The sequence below is a fragment of the Cupressus sempervirens genome, chromosome 7 (assembly GCF_028749045.1).
Source record: "Cupressus sempervirens isolate cs-2001-9-10 chromosome 7, ASM2874904v1, whole genome shotgun sequence".
NCBI classification, from domain to species: Eukaryota; Viridiplantae; Streptophyta; class Pinopsida; order Cupressales; family Cupressaceae; genus Cupressus; species Cupressus sempervirens.
In genome coordinates, this window is record NC_143124.1 from 840,214,158 (window position 1) to 840,233,760 (window position 19,603).

Consider the following 19,603-nt stretch of genomic DNA (forward strand, 5'->3'; position numbering starts at 1 on the left):
ACTTGAATACTCCATCCCAACTCCCCTGTTAGGCCATGTATATTTCCCACCTCCTAAATCAACATCCAGAAGGGCCAGGTCATTAATCAAATCTGCTAGATGTTTGCTTTCCAGGTCTGGTGGAAGCCCACCTAATTTCTTAGTGGTCATAAGAGGGGTATTGAAATCTCCCATAATAATGTACTTAGGGTCTCCCAACTTGGCCATCAGATTATGAATTTTATTCCAATAAAGTCTTCTACCATTCTTAGTGTTTGGGGCATATATATTCATAATGAACCAACTTTCTTGATCCTTGAGATTTTTTAATCGAATAAGCAAAATGTTATCTTCATCAAAAATTATATCCGCTTCTAAGTTGTCCTTCCATATCACTAACAAATCTTCTGAAGCACCCTTAGAATAGGTAGCCACAATCTTCATCCCTTTATTGAAAATAATGCTTTCAACTTTCTCCTTCTTCATTTTTGTTTCCTAGATCAAAAATATTCCTGGCCTATGAACCCTTATCATATTCCTAATAATTTCATGTTTGTGGATTCCGTTGAGTCCATGAATGTTCCAAGATATAACCTTCATAATTTGTTTGGGAACATGTTTCCTAGATGATTTTCTGGATTCCATCTACTATATTTGTCCTTGTTTCTTCCTTTCTAATTTGGTTCTTGTTCTTCCTGCCTAGAGTGTTGGATTTACTTCTTGTGTTAGCTTTAACTCTGCTCCTTGTAGGGATAGGAGAGATTGGTGATGGGTCCCTGTTGTTTTTCTCTTTCTTTCCCTTAATTGTTATCCAAGGTCTCGCATTGTCATCTTTGCAACTATCAAAGAGAGCTTCCATTCTTGAAATTTCTCCAAGAGTAGATGTAGACACCATTTCTAGGAACCTGTTAATTTTCCTTGGAGACACCCAAGTGTTTCTACTTAAGTTCAATTCTTGAGATTGAGAAGGACTCTGCACCTCCAAAGTTCCCCCATTCTCGTGGGTGTCTGGAACAAAGAGTCCTCATTGATTTCCTCCAATCTCCCTTTACACTGTTTCCTTTTTCCATCTAGTCCCTTTGCTACTTCTTATCCTCATTTATTTTCTCTCCTTCCGAGCTCTAGTGATTAGGATTGAGTCTCTCCCCTAGAGATTCTCCCTCAGGGTTCTTTCCATTGGGAGCTTTCTCCTTCCACACCTTCCCAGTACCTTCAGCTTGATTCAATCATTTTTGCTGATTTTGAATCTCTTTGCTTTTTCCTTGTTTGCATTGAGCCTTGCGAACTCTTTCCTTCTCTATGGAAATAGGGCACATTTTGGCCTTGTGTCTTTCCTTTTTGCAATGGAAGAAAGCAAAAGGCACATTTTCATTATCTATCTACTCTATCTACTGCACACACCTCCCCAATCTTGATTGGAGTTCAATCACTTCTATCATATCCTAACCTTCAACCACCCCAACACATATTCTGGCATAGGTGAGTCTTTTCTTGGCTGCTGTAACTGGATCAATCGATAACAACTCCCCAAAAGAGCTAGCAATGTCATCAAAAACATCTTCGTGCCAGTACTCTAGGGGGAGTATCGGAAGCCTTATCTAGACTAGGGCCTGGGTCAAGAAATTGTTGTTGAGGTCAAGGTTGGAGGTCCATTTCTAAAGAATGAGAGTGGATTTCCCCATTGACTAGTTTCCTGCATAGAGAATCATTGAGTAATCCTCAGGGTAGGAAAACTCAAAAGACAAAACCTTTGGCCATAGGCGTAACTTCAACCTGTCCTTTCAGATCTCACTTGTTCTTTGTAAAGATTTGAACCAAATCTATGGTTGGTCTAAGGCCTATAAACTTTCCAACAAGAGTTGCAACCATACTCGAATTATTATGATTGGATGTTATTTTATACTTAGTTTATATATTTGATGAGCTACTTCATACTCACTTATTTCATGTGTTTATATTTATTCTTTTGATGATGATGCTTTGTATGTTCATATGGTGATTGTTTCATGATGATAGTTAGATGGATGATTTATATGCAGTTGCTATGGTTACTTACCCCATACTTGCATGTGTATAGTGTACTTGTATGCTTTACTTAATGTTTGATGTTTTTTATGTGGTTGATAGAGGGAGTTGTAGTCACCTTCTAGTCAAGATTTACACGATGCACCACTCCCCGCCATTGCTTGTTTAGTTTAGATTTATATGTATATGTACATGCTCGGCTTATATGTAGATTGCAGGTATTAGGCATCGACTTCCCTAAATTGCCAGGATGAGTTTGCTCTATCGCAGTATCTCAATGGTAAAGAGAGGAGATAGTTCTTGAGTCCAAATCCTAAACCTAAGCCAATTGTCTTAGAAAATAGGACAAGTATATGAGTTATTTACCTTTCTATTTTTCTATTTTGACCTGAGTTACTCAAAATCTTGAATTCACCATTGAACTCAAATTCGAGATTTTGACATGAATTTGAGATTTTGACCCTTTAACTTGATTTAGTACTTCATCTTTAAAATGGGTTTTCGTATTTAGATTTGTGGGTTTGTTGTGATTTTCAGTTATAATTAAATCAAATTAAGAGAATATTAAATGATTTAATTTAACGAAAATTTTATAAATAAAAATCAAATTTTAATTATATTTAATTAGTTGAGAAATTAATTAAATAGAATAATTAAATTTAAAAGATTTAATTAAAGTTTCGAATTTGGCATAATAATATTATTTAATTCAATGATAAGTAATATAGGAGTTTCTTTTCTTTTTTTTATCAGTAAACGACCGAAGCCTTGATTTAGGAGTTTCATTTTTAATTAATGAACTCTAAATATTATTATTATTTAAATTAATAAATATACTATTAGAGATATCTTGTGATTTAATATAAGAGAGAGAATAAATTTAATAAAGTTTATTTTAATTAAAATGCAAAAAGTTTGCACATAAAATTAAAATAAATTAAATTAATAAATAAAAAGGTGTGCGTGATTGTAAAACCGAAACCTTAAAGGGAGAAAGCTCTTTATTAAGAAATTAGAGCTCATTTCTCCACACACAGGTTTGGAGGAGCGAATTTTGAGAAAAGGGTTTTCAAGAAGACGAAAATTCATACAACTTCTGAGCATTTGTCTAGTTAGCGTCAGATCGAGTTACGATCTTTGTTGAGATTATCATAGTAATTTCCCTTCGAATTGCTCTTTGTCTTCTTTGTGTTTGTTTATGGATCTGTTTTCAAAAAAAGTTCTATTTGAAACCCTTGTTGATAAATTTACTGCTCTTCGTTGTTGAAACATCTGTGATAGAAAATCAAATTTAAAACTTTTGTTTGAGAAATTTTGTTATTCTTTATTGAATACTCTTATTGAAAAATTGGATTGATCTAGAAAATTATAAATTGGGATGGGGTTTGGAAAAGAAAAATAGATTTAATTTATTAATCTTGACTGTTTAATTTTTGTTGCCCTATCATATCTTTATTGGAAATTTATTATTTTTAAATAATATAATTACTATAGTAATTAAAAATTATTGTTGTAATTATATTATAAAAATTCGTATTTCGTATGCGTTTGAAGGGGGTTGGCGGGCTTTGGTTTTTATTTTGTTAAAAAAAAAGGGAAACGAGAGCCATGACCTCCCCCATCCCCCTTGATGCTCATGCAACTTGGCTGCGAAGTCAACCAAGGCTACCATAGTTGCTACGAAAGCTGAGGCTTCCTAAGCAGCCAAGGCTGTGGTAAGCAATGAGACTACTACGCAGTCAGCCTATGAGCCTTATATATATATATATATATATATATATATATATATATATATATATATATATATATATATATATATATATAATTGCTAATGGTTATTAATATTATTATTATTTTATTATTAGATTTAGTAATTATTGAATAGAACGTTTTATTAATATATATATATATATATATATATATATTTGTAATCTCAATTTTTTTAAATTAAAGGAAATTTGTTTATAACATTCTGATTATTGTTTTAAAGAAAAAAAAAAAGGTATTTTGTTTTAAATGAAATGGTATTTTGTACTTAGGTGATTCGATGAGATAATTGAATCTTTCGAAATACTTGTAAACCCAAAAAATGTATCAATTGTGACACTTTGAAAACGAAAACTTGAACCCTTTTGTGAAAATTGAACTTTTATATTTTCAAAACCAAATGTAGTATGAAACTACATTTAGTGTGATGTATGGTTTATTTTGAGTTGGGGTTGGGTTTGTCTTAGTATGTTGACCAGTGTTGGATGTTTACCAAAGGCCTGAGAGTTATTGTTTTATGATGATGTATGAGATGTCGTGGTTATGTGATTTGATTTTTGATTTATGGATTAGTGGTTATATTGTGATTTCCAGTTGCTTGTATAGGACAGATGTGGTCATTGTAACCTTATGAGATTTTCTGTTATGAACTTAGGGTAGGTTATCTTTGTGCATATTAGGAAGTGACTTGCAATGGAGGCTGAAGCCTTAAAGAGGCTGCCTGGGTAATCTGTTATAGGTTGTTTTAATTAGTGATAATATTTCATTAAATGGGTTTTAAATGAATTAATAAGATTCAATTTTTTACCTTGCCCATGCCTCAAGTGCTAGTACAGGTTAAGATGGGAGTAGAGAGGATGCTTGGTTGCGACCTTGTCTCGTTAGTATGTCTTGTCTATACGAAAGGATATTGATGCCGCATATAGTCACTAGGGGGCCAAAGTCTAGAGTGGCTGCCGAGATAACCTTAGACTTGACTCATGCGATGACACTTGCTCACTTACATAGTCAATTTCCTATATGTCTTTGTTGCCTCTGGGTTTAAATGCTACTTGTGTCTTGGTACCTTTGAGATAGATTGCTATCAGAATTTCCTTGACCTAGAGGATGGTTATGACTTTTGCATTGATATCCGTATGGTTATCTCCTCAGCATGGTGAGAGTAGGTCATTTAAGTTTTGCGAGGTCGAGTGGTAGTGTTTCTTATACCATTGAGATCTGATAGCTAGATGTACTTGTGTAGTTATTCTTTTCTTTCGATCTGATGTTTATGTTCGGTGGTCATATTTTGATGTACTATATTTGATTATCTGGAGATCTTATGAGATGTAATTATTCATTATGTATATTCTTTGAGCTTTTCATACACTGTGACTTGTACAATAGATGATTATGCATTCTAGTTATGCCATGTGGCATCTTATGTAATTGTATATTATTTCTTTGGATTTGTACTTATGGTTATTTTATGATGTGGATTTTGTTATGTATTAGATTTAGTATTAATAAAATTTATGTATGTGATGTAACGTATGAAGTCCTTAAGAGATGAAATTTGTTTATGGCTTGTTTGTATGTATGTGAGTTATTGTTTCTGCTATGTTATCTCTTGTTGTTGGAATCTTTAAAATAAAATAAAATGTTTGACAAATTTAGTAAACATATTAAGTTGATTTCTTTTGGGTTCTCTGATAGAACGTTACATCTTTATAGAATGCATTACTCAAAAACTCATACACAATATGCACAAAATAGAAAACTATGTGCTCACATATTACCGAAATAAAAACTACACAAAAATGTGCAAATTACACTAAATTATGCGCAAACCAGAAATGCAACTTGTGTGACCACGGCCTACGTAAAACAAATACAAACGCATTAACGAAGATAACAACAAAATGAAAGAGAAGACAAAATAGAAATATAATAAATAGATTTTTAAGTGACTTAAAATTGTTAAATCCCTAAGAGGCTTCTACGCTATTATCTACTTGAAGATATCTTTTAAATTAATCTTTAAATTTTTTTAAAAACAAGTTATTAATTACATTTTAATTAATTAAAATAATTGGCATAACTCTAATTTGACTAGGGAGGAGTGATCATACCTTTCTGCCTTTATAGATCGCCAAATCTGATCGAAGACTTAATTAAACCTGCACCTTTCAAGTCGAACTCCATTGTCTCACCGAATCAATCCAACATCCGGTATATCTCTATATTAGTTTTAAGAATATTTTATCTGTTTTCTCCATAGCACATATTCCATCCATTTCTTTACTGTAAATATTTATTGGAAATAGTCTCTTCATATGACGATGTAGGAAATGCTTCCGTATTTAACTTTTTGATAATTATCTGCTTTTTTGTATTATAATGAAAAGCATAAGACTAGGAGATGCCATACTCTGCACTATGAGAACACACGTATCGCATTCTCAAGTTGCCCTTTTCTTTGATAGCATCAGCTTTTTATAAAACTCAAAAAAATTATTAATTTGTGGTGAGGAGAAGACAAGATTTTAACATCAAACAAAGGTGACACATTCAGATTATTCTAGCGTGCCTAATGATGACAATGGGTGAATCTAGTGCACCCACCATAATATGTGGTAGGCCTTTATTTCATAGCCATCATTCCATCACCATCATTTTGATGGCCGGTTCTTATCAAAGTTATTTCTACGAGCACACCCAGTTCTTTTATCTAGTGATAAAACAAGAACCCATAGATTTACCCAGCAAAGCTTATTTTACTATTATGTTCTGTACCCAATAATCATGGTGGTCCATGATTTTTTCAACATAGCTTATCCCATTATTATGACTTGCACCTATCCATGATGGTGATGTATGATTATTGTCAACACATTCTATGACCTTTAACTTAGCTCTATATAGCTGCCTCACAAGTAGTGTGATGTGACACGATTTCTTTTTTCAAATCTTTGGTGAGGTGTTACAGCCGTACATGTGATTTGGTCCACAAAAGAATGAAATCACCTACTTTGAATGCGTCTTCAATAGCACATCACAAGTTGTTTCATATTTTAAAAGTGCCAATAGAATCACTAAAATATAAAATTGATAAGGAAACTAAGTGCAACTTATTCTACAATCATTCAATTTTCAAAGATTGACCACTTGCTACTTCTAGTCCTTGTTCTACAACCGACCTAAGCCTGTCACCAACCCCAACTTTAATATCCTAAAAGTTCAAAGCCTTGACCAAAATCCCAATTCCAAAACTGTTTCGACATATCTCACATGAACGGTTGATAGACAAAGACTTGGGGCTAAGTTCATCTCTTCTGGACAAATTTCTACCAAATAAGAGTCCGAACTCTGGTTACCATATACTATTAGGTGAACCATATTCAAAGTTTTTCAGCAAGAATGCATTGTTAACATCCTGCATCTAGCCCTATTTTTGGTTTAACCCATCACAAAATCAAATATGGGCCATCGCCAAAATCCTAATGTGTCACCATCCTAACACATCTAAAGCTCAGATTCTAATAACGGGCCTTGCCCAGCACTAATTGATCAGTTCTTCAGAGCTTTTGCACTCAACCGATCAAGTTTTATTTTATCTATTTTGACAATTAACTGGTGTATCTTCTCTTGGCTTCTAAACTAAGATCTTTACGACCTTCAGTATCAAATGATGATTATGACTATGGCAGCCGTCTTCTTAGGTATCAAATGATATGTTATGACAACTGTATGCTCTCTTCTTATCTATTTTGACACCTAACTGGTGTTAATCTTCTCTTAGCTTCTAAACGAAGATCTTTACGACCTTCGGTATCAAATGATGATTATGACTATGGTAACTGTCTTCTTAGGTATCGAATAATATGTTATGACAACAGTATGCTCTCTTCTTAGGTTCCAAGTTATATTATTACAACAGTAGCCATCTTCTCATGCAACAGACAGATAGTGGGATCTTTCTATTCATTTCAATGATAGAAACCTTCTTCTCATGCAACAAACAAAAAGTGGGATCTTTCCATTAATTTGGTAATAGAAGCTTTAATACAACATATAATAGAATACCTCCAAGCGTTCCTTAGAAGATTGAATTTATACAGACAAATTTTTACAAACAAACAACTTCCACTTTACCATCAAGCCTCCTCTTCTGGATCCCAACACCAATCTCTTCTCCTTCTGTTAAGCACGTGACCAAACTTTCTTGGGTACAGCTCTAATCATGGGTCTGATTTTAGACCCTTCACACTGTAAGCTTTACAGTTGCAACCTCAACAATGTTGAGATCAACCTCACCTCTTGCTCCTGCTAATACACTTACAGCCAAAACAACAAAAGATACAGCCTCCTTGAAGCACGTATGATCCAATCACCACACAGTAATAGTAGGTAATAATACAGATGAAGCTTCACAGATGTTACATTTGTATAGTAGTAATCTACATATTAAAATCAGTTGAAGAAAAGTGAATTCAATGAATAATATAATTGGAGTGGGGAAATTATTGTATTGTCTAGAATCCTTCAACTCTAGTAGGCTGCTGCCTTGGAGAAGCAGTCTCCTTGCATTGCTTGATAAGAACTTCCTCCAGTGCAAATGTTGATGCACATGATCTGGATGGCACAACAAGGGGTTTCAGTGGTCTCAATGGGCTCAGTGTTGTATCTGATGGAGTGTGAGAAGGGGATGAGACCATCAATTTATTTAAGCTGGGGGATCTAGATATGGGTTGCTCTGGCATGGAAGCTGATGAGTCTCTGGTTACTATTAGGGGTTGGGATTGAAATGGACGAGTAGGCACTGCCACAAATGATGTCCTCGGTGGAGATGATGCTAGTTGTTTGGAAATTTGCTGTGTATTTTCATTCTTGGGGCTTGTTGGCTCCTTCAGAGGAAACTTGGATGAGTATTTAATGTCCTGAACTGATTTAAGCACTTCCACAGCTACTCTCATTGTGGGCCTCTCACATGGCTCCTTCTGTAAACACCTGAGGGCCAGGTCTGCCACTATCTTTGCTGCTTTCCCTGAGAATCGACCTTTCAACTTTGGATCCATGATCATAGAGAGTCTGCATTCATCAGTTAGGTAGAACTTTGTCCATTTGACCAGGTTCCTCTCGTCCTTTTGATAAGAGGTTCCCAGGTTCTGACGTCCAGTCAATAATTCCAGAAGAACTATCCCAAAACTCCAGACATTACTCTTGGGTGTCAACAATCCTCGTGACAATGTTTCAGGTGCGAGATATGCCATTGCCTGAAAATACAACATCCTTTGAATCATCAGCCTTGAGTACAAAAAGATAGTTAAAATAAGTTGCACAAGAATGTCAAGTATAAATCTATGACAGTACGCAACTAACATAGCAGGTTAACTTTATAAACATATAATATTATTTTTGAAAAATCAGCTAGAAATTTGAGATGGGTAGGCATGCAACTAACACAGCAGATTAACTTCATAAATGCAAAATATAATTTTTGGAAAATCAGCTAGAAATATGAGAAAGGTAGAATTCATAGGGTGTCCATATCTTCAAATTGTAAATAATTTCTCAATTCAAAATTATTCAACAGTTGCCTTTTTTTCTATGCAGTTTAGAACGCAGTTAACATGGCAGGTTAACTTTATAAATGCAGGAGAGATTAATTTTGAAAATTAGCTGCCTTGGTGTGTTAGGTAGGATTTATAGCGTCTCATTATTTCACATTGTAAACAATTTTCTGAACAAGAAAGATTCAATAGCTTACTTTACATGCAAAAAAGTTTCCAATGACTGTTTGAACATTTATTTTTCCTGATATTGGATAATCATCCACTATCTTCCCGGAAATTTTAAACAGAAGAGAGTTATAACTGTTGTACAACTTCAGTCCAAACCGATCTTGGTATGATAAAGTGCTTGATAGGATTTAGTTAGACCAGTACTTTTTATTCTTTGACAAAGTAAGCATCTCGATATTTTATCACAGTAATGGTATTTGTAAGTGAGAAGAATACTTTAGATTGAAGAATTGGTGCATACCGTAGAAGAATTACTGATAGCATCTATCTCCTGACTGTAGCTAGCAAATCCATAATCAGTAAGCCTTGCACTGAAATCTTTGTCAATCTGAATATTTGCAGCCTTAAAGTCACTGTACATAGCCTGCACACAAGAAATGAATGTCCTGTGAGATTCTCTAATGATAAGACTTGAGTAAAGGTAAAATACAGAAGAGATCCAATATACAAATATAGAACAAGAAGAAACATAAGTATACCTGGAAAGGTCCTTCTTCGTGCAAGTAAGCAAGTCCTTGAGCTGCACCAAGAGCAATTCTCATCCTTGTACACCAATCAATAGGTAGTCCATTGGCTCTACCATAAAGAAGTTGATCCAGGCTCCCGTGGTGGAGCATTTCATAAATCAACATACGTTCACAAGCATTTTCCCGGGCATGGTAGCCAATTAATTTGCATAAGTTTTGATGTTGTAGCAAAGCAATTGTATTGACCTCATTAATAAACTCCTTAAGAGTCTGCAAAACATTATTAACATACCCAAAATTCAATCAAGAAGTCACTCAAAACAACGAATCAATAGAACCAACTCAAAGCAATTTTTTTTTCAAATTAAACTAATCATTTAATAGCATAATTCTTAGAAAGGCTTTGAAAAAAGCAGAAAAAAATGCCCTTCACTTCTGCCTTAGACAACTTTAAATTATTATGATCACAACCACTTGGATGCAAAACGGAAAGAAATGGCAACTAAATCAGGTAAATTTTCAAACCAACATCTATTTCCTTGTTTAGCAAGAGAACCTGCTGTAGTTGTTATCCTAACAGGCTAACAGCAGTGACAATGTGATTCACTTAAAACAATGCACACCTATAATAATGAGACACCACAATATAAACATGGAATTGTTACTCATGGTTATCAAGTGTCAAGCCATCAAATTGTACATTCAAATTGAGCTCTATTAAGTACTGACCCAGCAACTTGGGACTTTTAAGTAAAAGAGCTTTAGAATTAAATGTGCAAACTTGTTCTCATCCTATTAATGGATCAGTGAGTATGATCCAAAATGTTGACGCAAAACACATTTACACAATTATTTCCAAGAGTGCTGGACTTTGGAAAACTCATCAGTACAATTCAAAACTTGTTATTTGGGGCAGAGTATTAAATGAACAAATCAACTGTAAATTTCTATGCACCAAAATTAATAAAGATACACCTAGAACACAGAGAGTATTATTTACCTGAGAAGCGGCATGGAAACGAGTAATGGCCACATCAATCATCTGTCCTGATATCTCATCTTTAATAGAAGCTTTATACACCAGAGATGCCTGGCCTTCGTAAAAGCAGCACTCTTGTGAAAAATTATTGCACGCACTGGAAAGTTCTTCATATGTGAATGAACGAAGACTAGACATATCCTTTGGGGGTGGAAGAGGCATTGGTTCAGAATTTGGGACAAGCCCAGAGCTCTTGAAGTTGCTGCTTCCTTTAAGGCTTCCAAATTTCTTAAGACCTGTCCCCATAGATGCAGAGTTCAAAGGTGATGAGCATGAAGCTGTTTCACGGGTAGTGCTGCGCACAGTACAGCTGCTTTCATGAAGGGAGGTAGGAGATGGAAGAGGGACTGGTTGGCCACAAAATGCCTTTCTGTCTGGGTATCCAGGACCAGATATTGGGCTCACTGGTCCAGACTGAGAAGAGCCCCTATTGTGCTGTACTGCTTCAGATACCGAGAGTGCTCGCTTAGTACCAAGTGGAGGAGGAGAGACTCTATGTGGTTTCTCTTCTTCATGGTCCAATTTTCCATATAGTTCCTTATGGGAATCTGGTTCTGTCCTACTAAAGCTAGATGGTGCAGATAAAGCTCTGGGGCTGGGCCTATTGTTGATCAACCAGTTGACATGCTGTACTGTTCTCACTTTTCTCCTGAAGCTTGGAGGACCAGAATGAGGTCCTCCATTATGGCTTTGAGCTTCTTGTGAATCAGCCCCACTACCTCGAGAAGGCTCTGGCAAAAGTACCGGCTTGTTGTCATAGAGATTCACTGTTCTGTCACTTCTAACCACGCTTTGTTCAGCCTGTTTCTTTTTATTTCTCTGGCCCATAAAACAACCCATTGCGGACACAGAATAAAACTATTTAACCCAATGAACAGTTCCACACTTCAAAAATCTCAAATACAACTAGCAGCTACTGTCCCTGATAAGCATATTGCAATTCTGTGTCTATATCCGTCATAAACTCAAGGAATTGGCTGAACCTGCACTGCAGTTAAATGAAGCACCATTTTAAGGGATTAGAAAATGTTTATCTGATGGTCAACAGAATCAGGTTTATTGTTCTAAACATGGACTTACGCAATATACACATGACAACCACCTGACAATTCCTCTTCCTGATGATGGATTGCTGAATGCAATCCGAAACATTGATAGAAGAAAAAAAGCACACAGTTTCTTCCAGAAGCAGTCATGTAAATTCTAGATTTACAGCATACAAGTACAATAAATTTAGAAAGGCTGGTCACAATAACCAACACGAAATCTGAACTAGTTATGCATGTCTTAAATACTCTAACTAATACAATATGCTTTATTTGATGGTCTGTTTATTCCAGGAAGTCACTAGTCATAATCTGAAATTTCCGTGGTCTAAAGCCATTGATTCACACAATTTTTAGCGCAATCCATCCACTTTCATAAGATATGACTCAAATTTCAGAGACATAAATATATTGAATAGGCAATATAGATAGCTGACAGAATTCGGGTGCCTTGTAAGGCAAAAACCATTGCTTAGTTCTCTGAGACAAAAACTCTAAGATGGTCAAGTTTTTCAACGTCTGTATATTAAGATATGAGACTTTATGTTCAATACATGCATCTACAGAATGAGTGCTTCAAGATCAAAGATGCTATAGAGCTTTGAAATAAAATCGGCTGAGAAACAGGCACACCAACCATTAGAAATGAATTAAGCACATATTTTACACTCTTACCATCCAATTTCATAATATGCAGTGCAAATTCAAAACATAGAAATATTATGTACAAAGATTACATTAATGAAGGGCTCTCAACGCCTGAGAAAATTGTAGTGTCAATCAAAGCTCTAAACTTGGATGAGCTGAATTTTCAGGCTATGCAAGCCTTGGACATTGGGACGTCGAAAACAATCTGTGCATTTGGTCAGATATATTTGAATGTCAGAGACGCATCGGGAACTTTAGAGGGACGCATAACAACCAATTTTATCATGATTATCTCACTTCCATAGACATCTGAAGAAAAATCAATCCGTCTGAAATCATCGATTAGATGTCAACTCACATTTACAACAGAGACTAAACACGGTAAAACAAAAACCAAGCAGTCAAACAAGAGGCCTCACAACACACGATGTTTTATAAGTGGATATCGGAGAAACATTCAAAACAATTTCATCGTACGGGTTTCATTCCAGAGTCGTGAGATAAAAGCCAAGACAAGAAATTTCATCAAATAATAGACATCAAAATTTGCAGATACTAAAACCAAAAGCGATTCTTCAAACTGGGGTTTTGGGCACATTTTGATCAATTCCACAAGATGGGTTTCATTTCCAGAAACATCTGACACAAAACTGGCCCGTGCACTTTTACCAAATGGGCGCCGAATCACAGAAATGCCACCAATTAAAAGCAAACACCCATTGGGTGTTCTTGAAACGGGGATTTAGTCACAATCCCAACAATTTCATCAGATGGGTTTCATTGGACTAAAAACCCAAACAGTAAAACCAGGCAAGAAATGTTACAAAACATCAATGTTATGTCTTCCATAGCATGAATCCTCTAATAAACACAACCCCTAAAAATAAAATCAGGTTTTCCTGTGAGCTTCTGAATCCACAACACTAGATAACAGATATTGATGTAAACTCACCTGCAATTATACCGTATTGCCCTGATCCTTGTCCTGATTCAACAAAATCCTCTGCTATTGGACCAAACACCCAAAAATACTGAGATAGATCGGCAAAGCGTGCTTGCCGTTTTAAGACAGGAGTAAATAGACTAACCCTCGACCCAAGGCATGCCAAGCACGTGGAAAAACATTAATAACAACATTATATCAAACAATGGGTAAAATGCAATCCATTGATTCTTCTTCTTCTCGTTCAAAACTTGCAAATTTTCCTGCTCAAAGTCAATACAATCGGTCGGCGATGAATGCAATCCATTGATCATCTGCTCTTCAAACTTTAGAAGAAATTGAATGAATGGAGAAGATGAAGAACGAGTCAAATGGCAATGCAATGCATTGCTTTGCATTGAAGAAGATCCAAAGAAAGAGTCACACACAACACAACACAACACAACAAACAATTTTCCTCAGTCAAAGAAAGAAAAAAGCTGCCCTGCTGCTTGGCCAGATTTACTAACTAAAGCAATCACCTCACACACCCCATTATTAATTTTATTTTGAAAAACACTGCCACTCCTTAGTCTTTGGTCAAACTTCCCATATTATTTTATTCTCAAAAACATTGTGACCAACATAAAGCCACTCTCTTCCATGGATATTTATATTATGTGGCATTATGTGGATGTCTACCCACCCATCATGTCATTTTATGTGCTTGTTCTTTCTTTCCTCGGTGGCCCCCTGGGAAGCAAAACAGTAGGTTAATTTTTTTAACAGGATGCGTGACCGGCCTATTACAGGAAGGAGCCAGGGATATAGGACTGATCGATCCAGATAAAAAACAAATCATAGAGGGAACTTTCATTATGACTAGTATGAGTCTTTCGCTTGACTTCATCTGTGATGTATCATATATTTTAAAATGTAAACAAGTATTTTTCATTTGATCTAAAGGTCCTTTAGAATAAATAAATTAGAACATTGTTTTGTGAATATTAGTTATTTAATAATAAGATTTTTTAATATTAGAAGACATTAAATTTTGAAATTTTTATATTTATTTATATAATTTAAGAATCTTACTAAAAGCTTTTAATTTTGTATTTGTTGAAAGTTTTATTTTTCAAGATCTATTTTTAATGATATTGTCTTGAAATCTAGATATACTTTAGAGATAATAGATTCCAAATCTGTTTTTGTGTTTGTCCAAACTAGAAATAGGGCTCCTAAGATGAGACCCCCTACTTTCAAAGTTTTATAAATACTCTTTCTTGAGGATAAAACTATACTCTCTTTTGTAAAAGATGAAATTCATAGCTATGTTGTAGTTAGAGATCAAGTTCAATGTCAAAGGTCCAACTACCTATGGCCCTACTATTTATATTACCAACAAGAACCCGCCCTTTCCCCAAGGCACAAAAGAGTCTATTGAATATGTAACACCCTGCCTGAGAACCCAAAAGAAATTAACCTAAAGTTTTCACTAAGTTTGTCAAACATTTTTTTTGAAAGATAATAAACAACAACCCATAATATAGAGGAAGCAATAACCCACATACATACAACCATCCAAAATCGATTACATCTCTTAAGGGTTCCATGACTTTGAATCACATGTAAAAGTTTATTAATATTAAATCTAACACATAACTAAAATTCACATCATGGAATAATCACAAGTACGAATCTAATAAATGACATATAATTACACAGGATGTCAGTTGACATAACCAAAATGCATAATCATCACTGTACAAGTCGCAGGGTATGAAAAGCTCAAAAAATATACATCATCTCATAAGATTGTTGAAAGTCAGATACAGTACAACAGAATAATACTATCCAACAGAAATACAAGATCAGAAAGAAAGGATCAATTGCACAAGTACATCCAACACTGACATCCAACTATCAGATCTCAATGGTATAAGAAAAATGCACTACCATTCGACCTCGTGGAACCTAAATGGCCCACTCCCACCGTGTTGAGGAGATAGTCTCAAGCCCCAAATAGATAACAAACCACAAGTCATAACCAACATATAGGTCAAGGAAACCCTAATAGCAATCTATCTCAAAAGGTACCAAGACACAAGTATCATCTAATCCCATAGGCAACAAAGGCAAGTAGGAAATCTACTATGTAAGTGGACAAGTGTCATTGTATGAGCCAACTCTAAGATTACCCTAGCAGCCTCTCTGGACTCTAGCCCCCTAGTGTCTCTATGCGACAACAATAACCTTTCATACAAACAAGGCATACTAACAAAGCAAGGTCGCAACAAAACATCCTCTCTACTCCCATCCTAGCCTGTACTAGCACTCAAGGCATGGGCGAGGAAAAACATTGACTCTTATTAGTTCATTTTAAACCCATTTAATGAAATATTATCACTTATTAAAACAACTTACAATGGGTTACCCAGACAACCACTTAGGGCTTTGACCTCCATTGCAAGCCACTTCCCAACATACACACAGATTACCTACCCGAGGCTCATAAAAAGAACAACTAATAAAATCACAATTTTCACCCCAATCCTTTACAAGCAATTGGAAAGCACCTGGAGATTAAACACAGTATTCACCTTAGTCCTTTACAAGCAACTGGAAAAGACATCAAACCAATCACAATAATCACCTCAACCCTATATAAGCAACTAGAAAGCATCAAAAGCCAATTGATCAAAACTCAAAGGTTACAGCTAGAAAATCACAAAAATCACCTTAGTCCTATACAAGCATCTGGAAAGCATCAGAACTCATCATAGAAATACAAGACTATATCACAATGATTGGGTATAGAAGAGCATGGCCAAATACTAACCATAACATCATCGTAGAACATAATCCCCCAAGCCTCTGGTGTTACATCCTGATTGGTCAAAATACTAAGTCAAACCCAAACCCAACACTAGTAAACCACACAACACATAAAGTACAAGACAATGTAACTTTCATAACTCCTTAAGTTTTGAAAACACTAAAGTTCAATTTTCACTATTGGTTTTCAAGTTTTCATTTTTGTTTTCGAGTATTATAGTTGATAGGATTTTCGATTACAATCAGGGCTTCAATTTCCATTTCCAAAATATCATAATTACTAATATTTTCCAAATAAACAAAATCATCACACTAATTGAAAAAAAACTACTCTCTTAAAAATGATTTGAAATCCATTTATCTATTTATAAATGTTTCTTTTGAAATAAAACAAGTAAATAATACTTAATGAAACAAATAACATGTATTTTAATAATATTATTATAATTTAATAATAATAACTTAATTATTTATTATAATATTGATTAAATTATTGATAAAATAATATATATAATAATAATAATAAATATTAAATAAAATAAATATACTTATTAAACTATTAATATAAATATTAACAATGTTAATTATTTAAATTAATTCAAATCTATTAAACAAAATCATTCACATGCGATATTATACAATGCAACCCCTAATTAAGGGGAGGCTACAAGGGCTTGATTGCTTTGGCAGCCCATTGCCTTAGCTATGTACACTGCCTTGGCAGCATTTTGCCATCGCAACCAAGGGGGGAGGAGTTCACAGCCCCTCCTCTTGATTTTTTATATTTTTAATTTTTTTTTATAAAATGTTTCAAAAAAACATAAAATAGTTGCCCCAATTTCACGATTTTTTTAATATGTAATATGTGATAAAAATTATCACAGTAAAATATTTACTGTGGTGATTTTTATTAACATATATTTTTAAAAGAAATTTCTCATATAGATCTGATAGGGCAATAAAATTTAAATAATAAAAAATAATAAATTAAATCTGGTTATCTTTACCAAACCCTATTCTAAAAACACAAATTTCTAAATCGATCCAATTTGCAAATCACCCAATTTGCCAAACAAGGGTTTTCCAAACCTAAATTGTTACAAACTTTTTCGAAATGAAAAACAATAAATACACAAACAAGGGTTTCAATCCAATTGAAATTTTGAATACATATCCACAACAAACACGAAGAAGACAAAGAATTTCAAAAGAAGAAACTATTGCGTAAAACCCACAAGATCCTACCTAGATCTAATGCTAAACAACCGAATGGACAAAACTCGCAAGAAATTTCTTTTTTCTTTTGAAACCCTCTTCTTGGAAATTGGCTCCTCCAAACTTGGAGAAATGAGCTTTAATTTCTTAATAAAAAGCTTTCCCCAAATTAGAGCTTCAATTTTGCAATCACACGGAACCTTTTTCCTTTATTATTTTATTATAATTTAATTTTCATGTGCAACCATTTTGTAATTTAATTAAAATAAATTTATTAAATCAATTCCTTTCTCTCTTTTATTAAATCACAAAACATTTTTAATAAAATATTTATTAATTTAACTAATGATAATATTTAGAGTTTATTATAAAAAATGAAACTCCTAAATTTATTATTATTAAATTAAATAAATATGATTACACCAAAATTAGAACTTCAATTAAATATTTTAAATTTAATTCTTTTATTTAATTAATTCATCAATTAATTAAATATCATTAAATATCATTTTTTCTTTATAAAATTTTCATTAAATTATCTTTTAATTTGATTTAATTATAACTAGAAATCACAACAGATCTACAAGACTACATACGAAACCCCATAATAAAAAATATAGTACTAAATCAAACTCAAGGGTCAAAATCACAAATTCACATTGCTTGACAAATCCAGAAGGGTAAACAACTCAGATACTTGTCCTACTTTCTAGGACAATTGACTTAGGGTTTAGGATTTGGACGAGTTCAAGAATTATCCCCCCTCTTTTACCATTGAGATACTGCGATAAGGCATGCTCATCCTGGTAATTTAGGGAAGTTGATGCCCGGTACCCACAATCTGCATAAAATTTGAGCATGTACATACACATATAATCTAAACTAAATACGTAATGGCAGGGAGTGGTGCATTGTGTAGATCCTGACTAGCAAGTGACTATGACTCCCTCCCTCAACCACATCAGAAATGTCAATCATAAAGTAAAATATGCAAGTACACCATACACATGCAAGTATGGGGTAAGTAACCATAGAAACTGCGTATAAATAATTCATCTAACTATCATCATGAACTAATTGAAATCACTATATGAACATACATATATCATCATCGAAAGGATAAACATAAACACATGAAATAATTGAGTATCAAATAATCCATCAAATATATCAACTAAGTATGAAATAACATCCAATCAAATCTGGTAACCAAGTACTGCTAATCATAAAACTAGCCTAAAAGAATTTGACAATCGAACATGAGAAGTCAATTAGGAGTAGGCATTAGATCCACCCTTCTAGACTTAGGCTTACTCCTGGAAGCCTACAAGAAAGATAAACCTAAAGCAGTCACTGTGTGGGTCACATTGGACCCTTTCCCCCTATAGGAGGATAAGACTCCACTGAAAACGCCCTCTGTGATCTACCCATATCTCCAACCGTGGATTCTGAAGTTGTAGGTCTCTGGTTTGAGAACCATGACTTCCATTAAGGACAATGGGATGACTTGTGTCTACATTATCCGCATGAAAAACACTCTCCATCAAAACTCCTCTACACTCTAGGTGCATTGGACTGTTGAAAACTACCCCCACTAGAAAAAGAATAAGTACTCTATGATGGCTAGTCATACTAGTTGCACTGAGAGTATTGAAAATCCCTAGAGTGTGAACCACCATCACCACTCTATATTGGAGGATAAGATCCTCCTTGTTGTTGCCGTCGATTGCCTCCAGAAGAAGGAGGCTTCCTACTACTACTCGCTCCCTAATTACCTTTGGACCCTGATGCTGCATGTGCTCCCACAAAACCACCATCTACCAAGGTGACATTTTCCTCTACAAGGATAGCTTGATGTATCGCATCCTTGAGGGTTT

At 34.5% G+C, this 19,603-nt stretch overlaps 1 protein-coding gene across 2 annotated transcripts; it reads right to left on the reverse strand.

The window, feature by feature from the left end:
* Positions 1 to 7,763: 7,763 nt before the first annotated feature.
* ATSIK (Protein kinase superfamily protein) lies at positions 7,764 to 14,374 on the reverse strand. 2 transcript variants are annotated; one of them, XM_089793180.1, is made up of 5 exons: positions 13,707 to 14,374; positions 11,022 to 12,048; positions 10,034 to 10,291; positions 9,796 to 9,918; positions 7,764 to 9,026 (listed from the first exon to the last, which is right to left on the reverse strand). In XM_089793180.1, exons 2-5 carry the CDS (start codon positions 11,898 to 11,900, stop codon positions 8,286 to 8,288), a joined length of 2,001 nt encoding a protein of 666 aa, XP_089649306.1. In that variant the 5' UTR covers positions 11,901 to 12,048; positions 13,707 to 14,374; the 3' UTR covers positions 7,764 to 8,285. The 2 variants fall into 2 exon arrangements, with proteins under 2 accessions (XP_089649306.1, XP_089649307.1); XM_089793181.1 differs by having other exon boundaries at positions 11,022 to 12,043; positions 13,707 to 14,321.
* Between the last annotated feature and the right edge of the window lie 5,229 nt (positions 14,375 to 19,603).

Excerpts from the sequence above, each read along its gene's own strand:
- ATSIK (XM_089793180.1), bottom strand. The coding sequence starts at position 11,900 with ATGGGTTGTTTTATGGGCCAGAGAAATAAAAAGAAACAGGCTGAACAA. Across the intron at positions 10,292-11,021 it reads GTTTCCATGCCGCTTCTCAG|ACTCTTAAGGAGTTTATTAA; the intron begins GTAAATAATACT and ends AATGTTTTGCAG. Across the intron at positions 9,919-10,033 it reads ACGAAGAAGGACCTTTCCAG|GCTATGTACAGTGACTTTAA; the intron begins GTATACTTATGT and ends TCTTGTGTGCAG.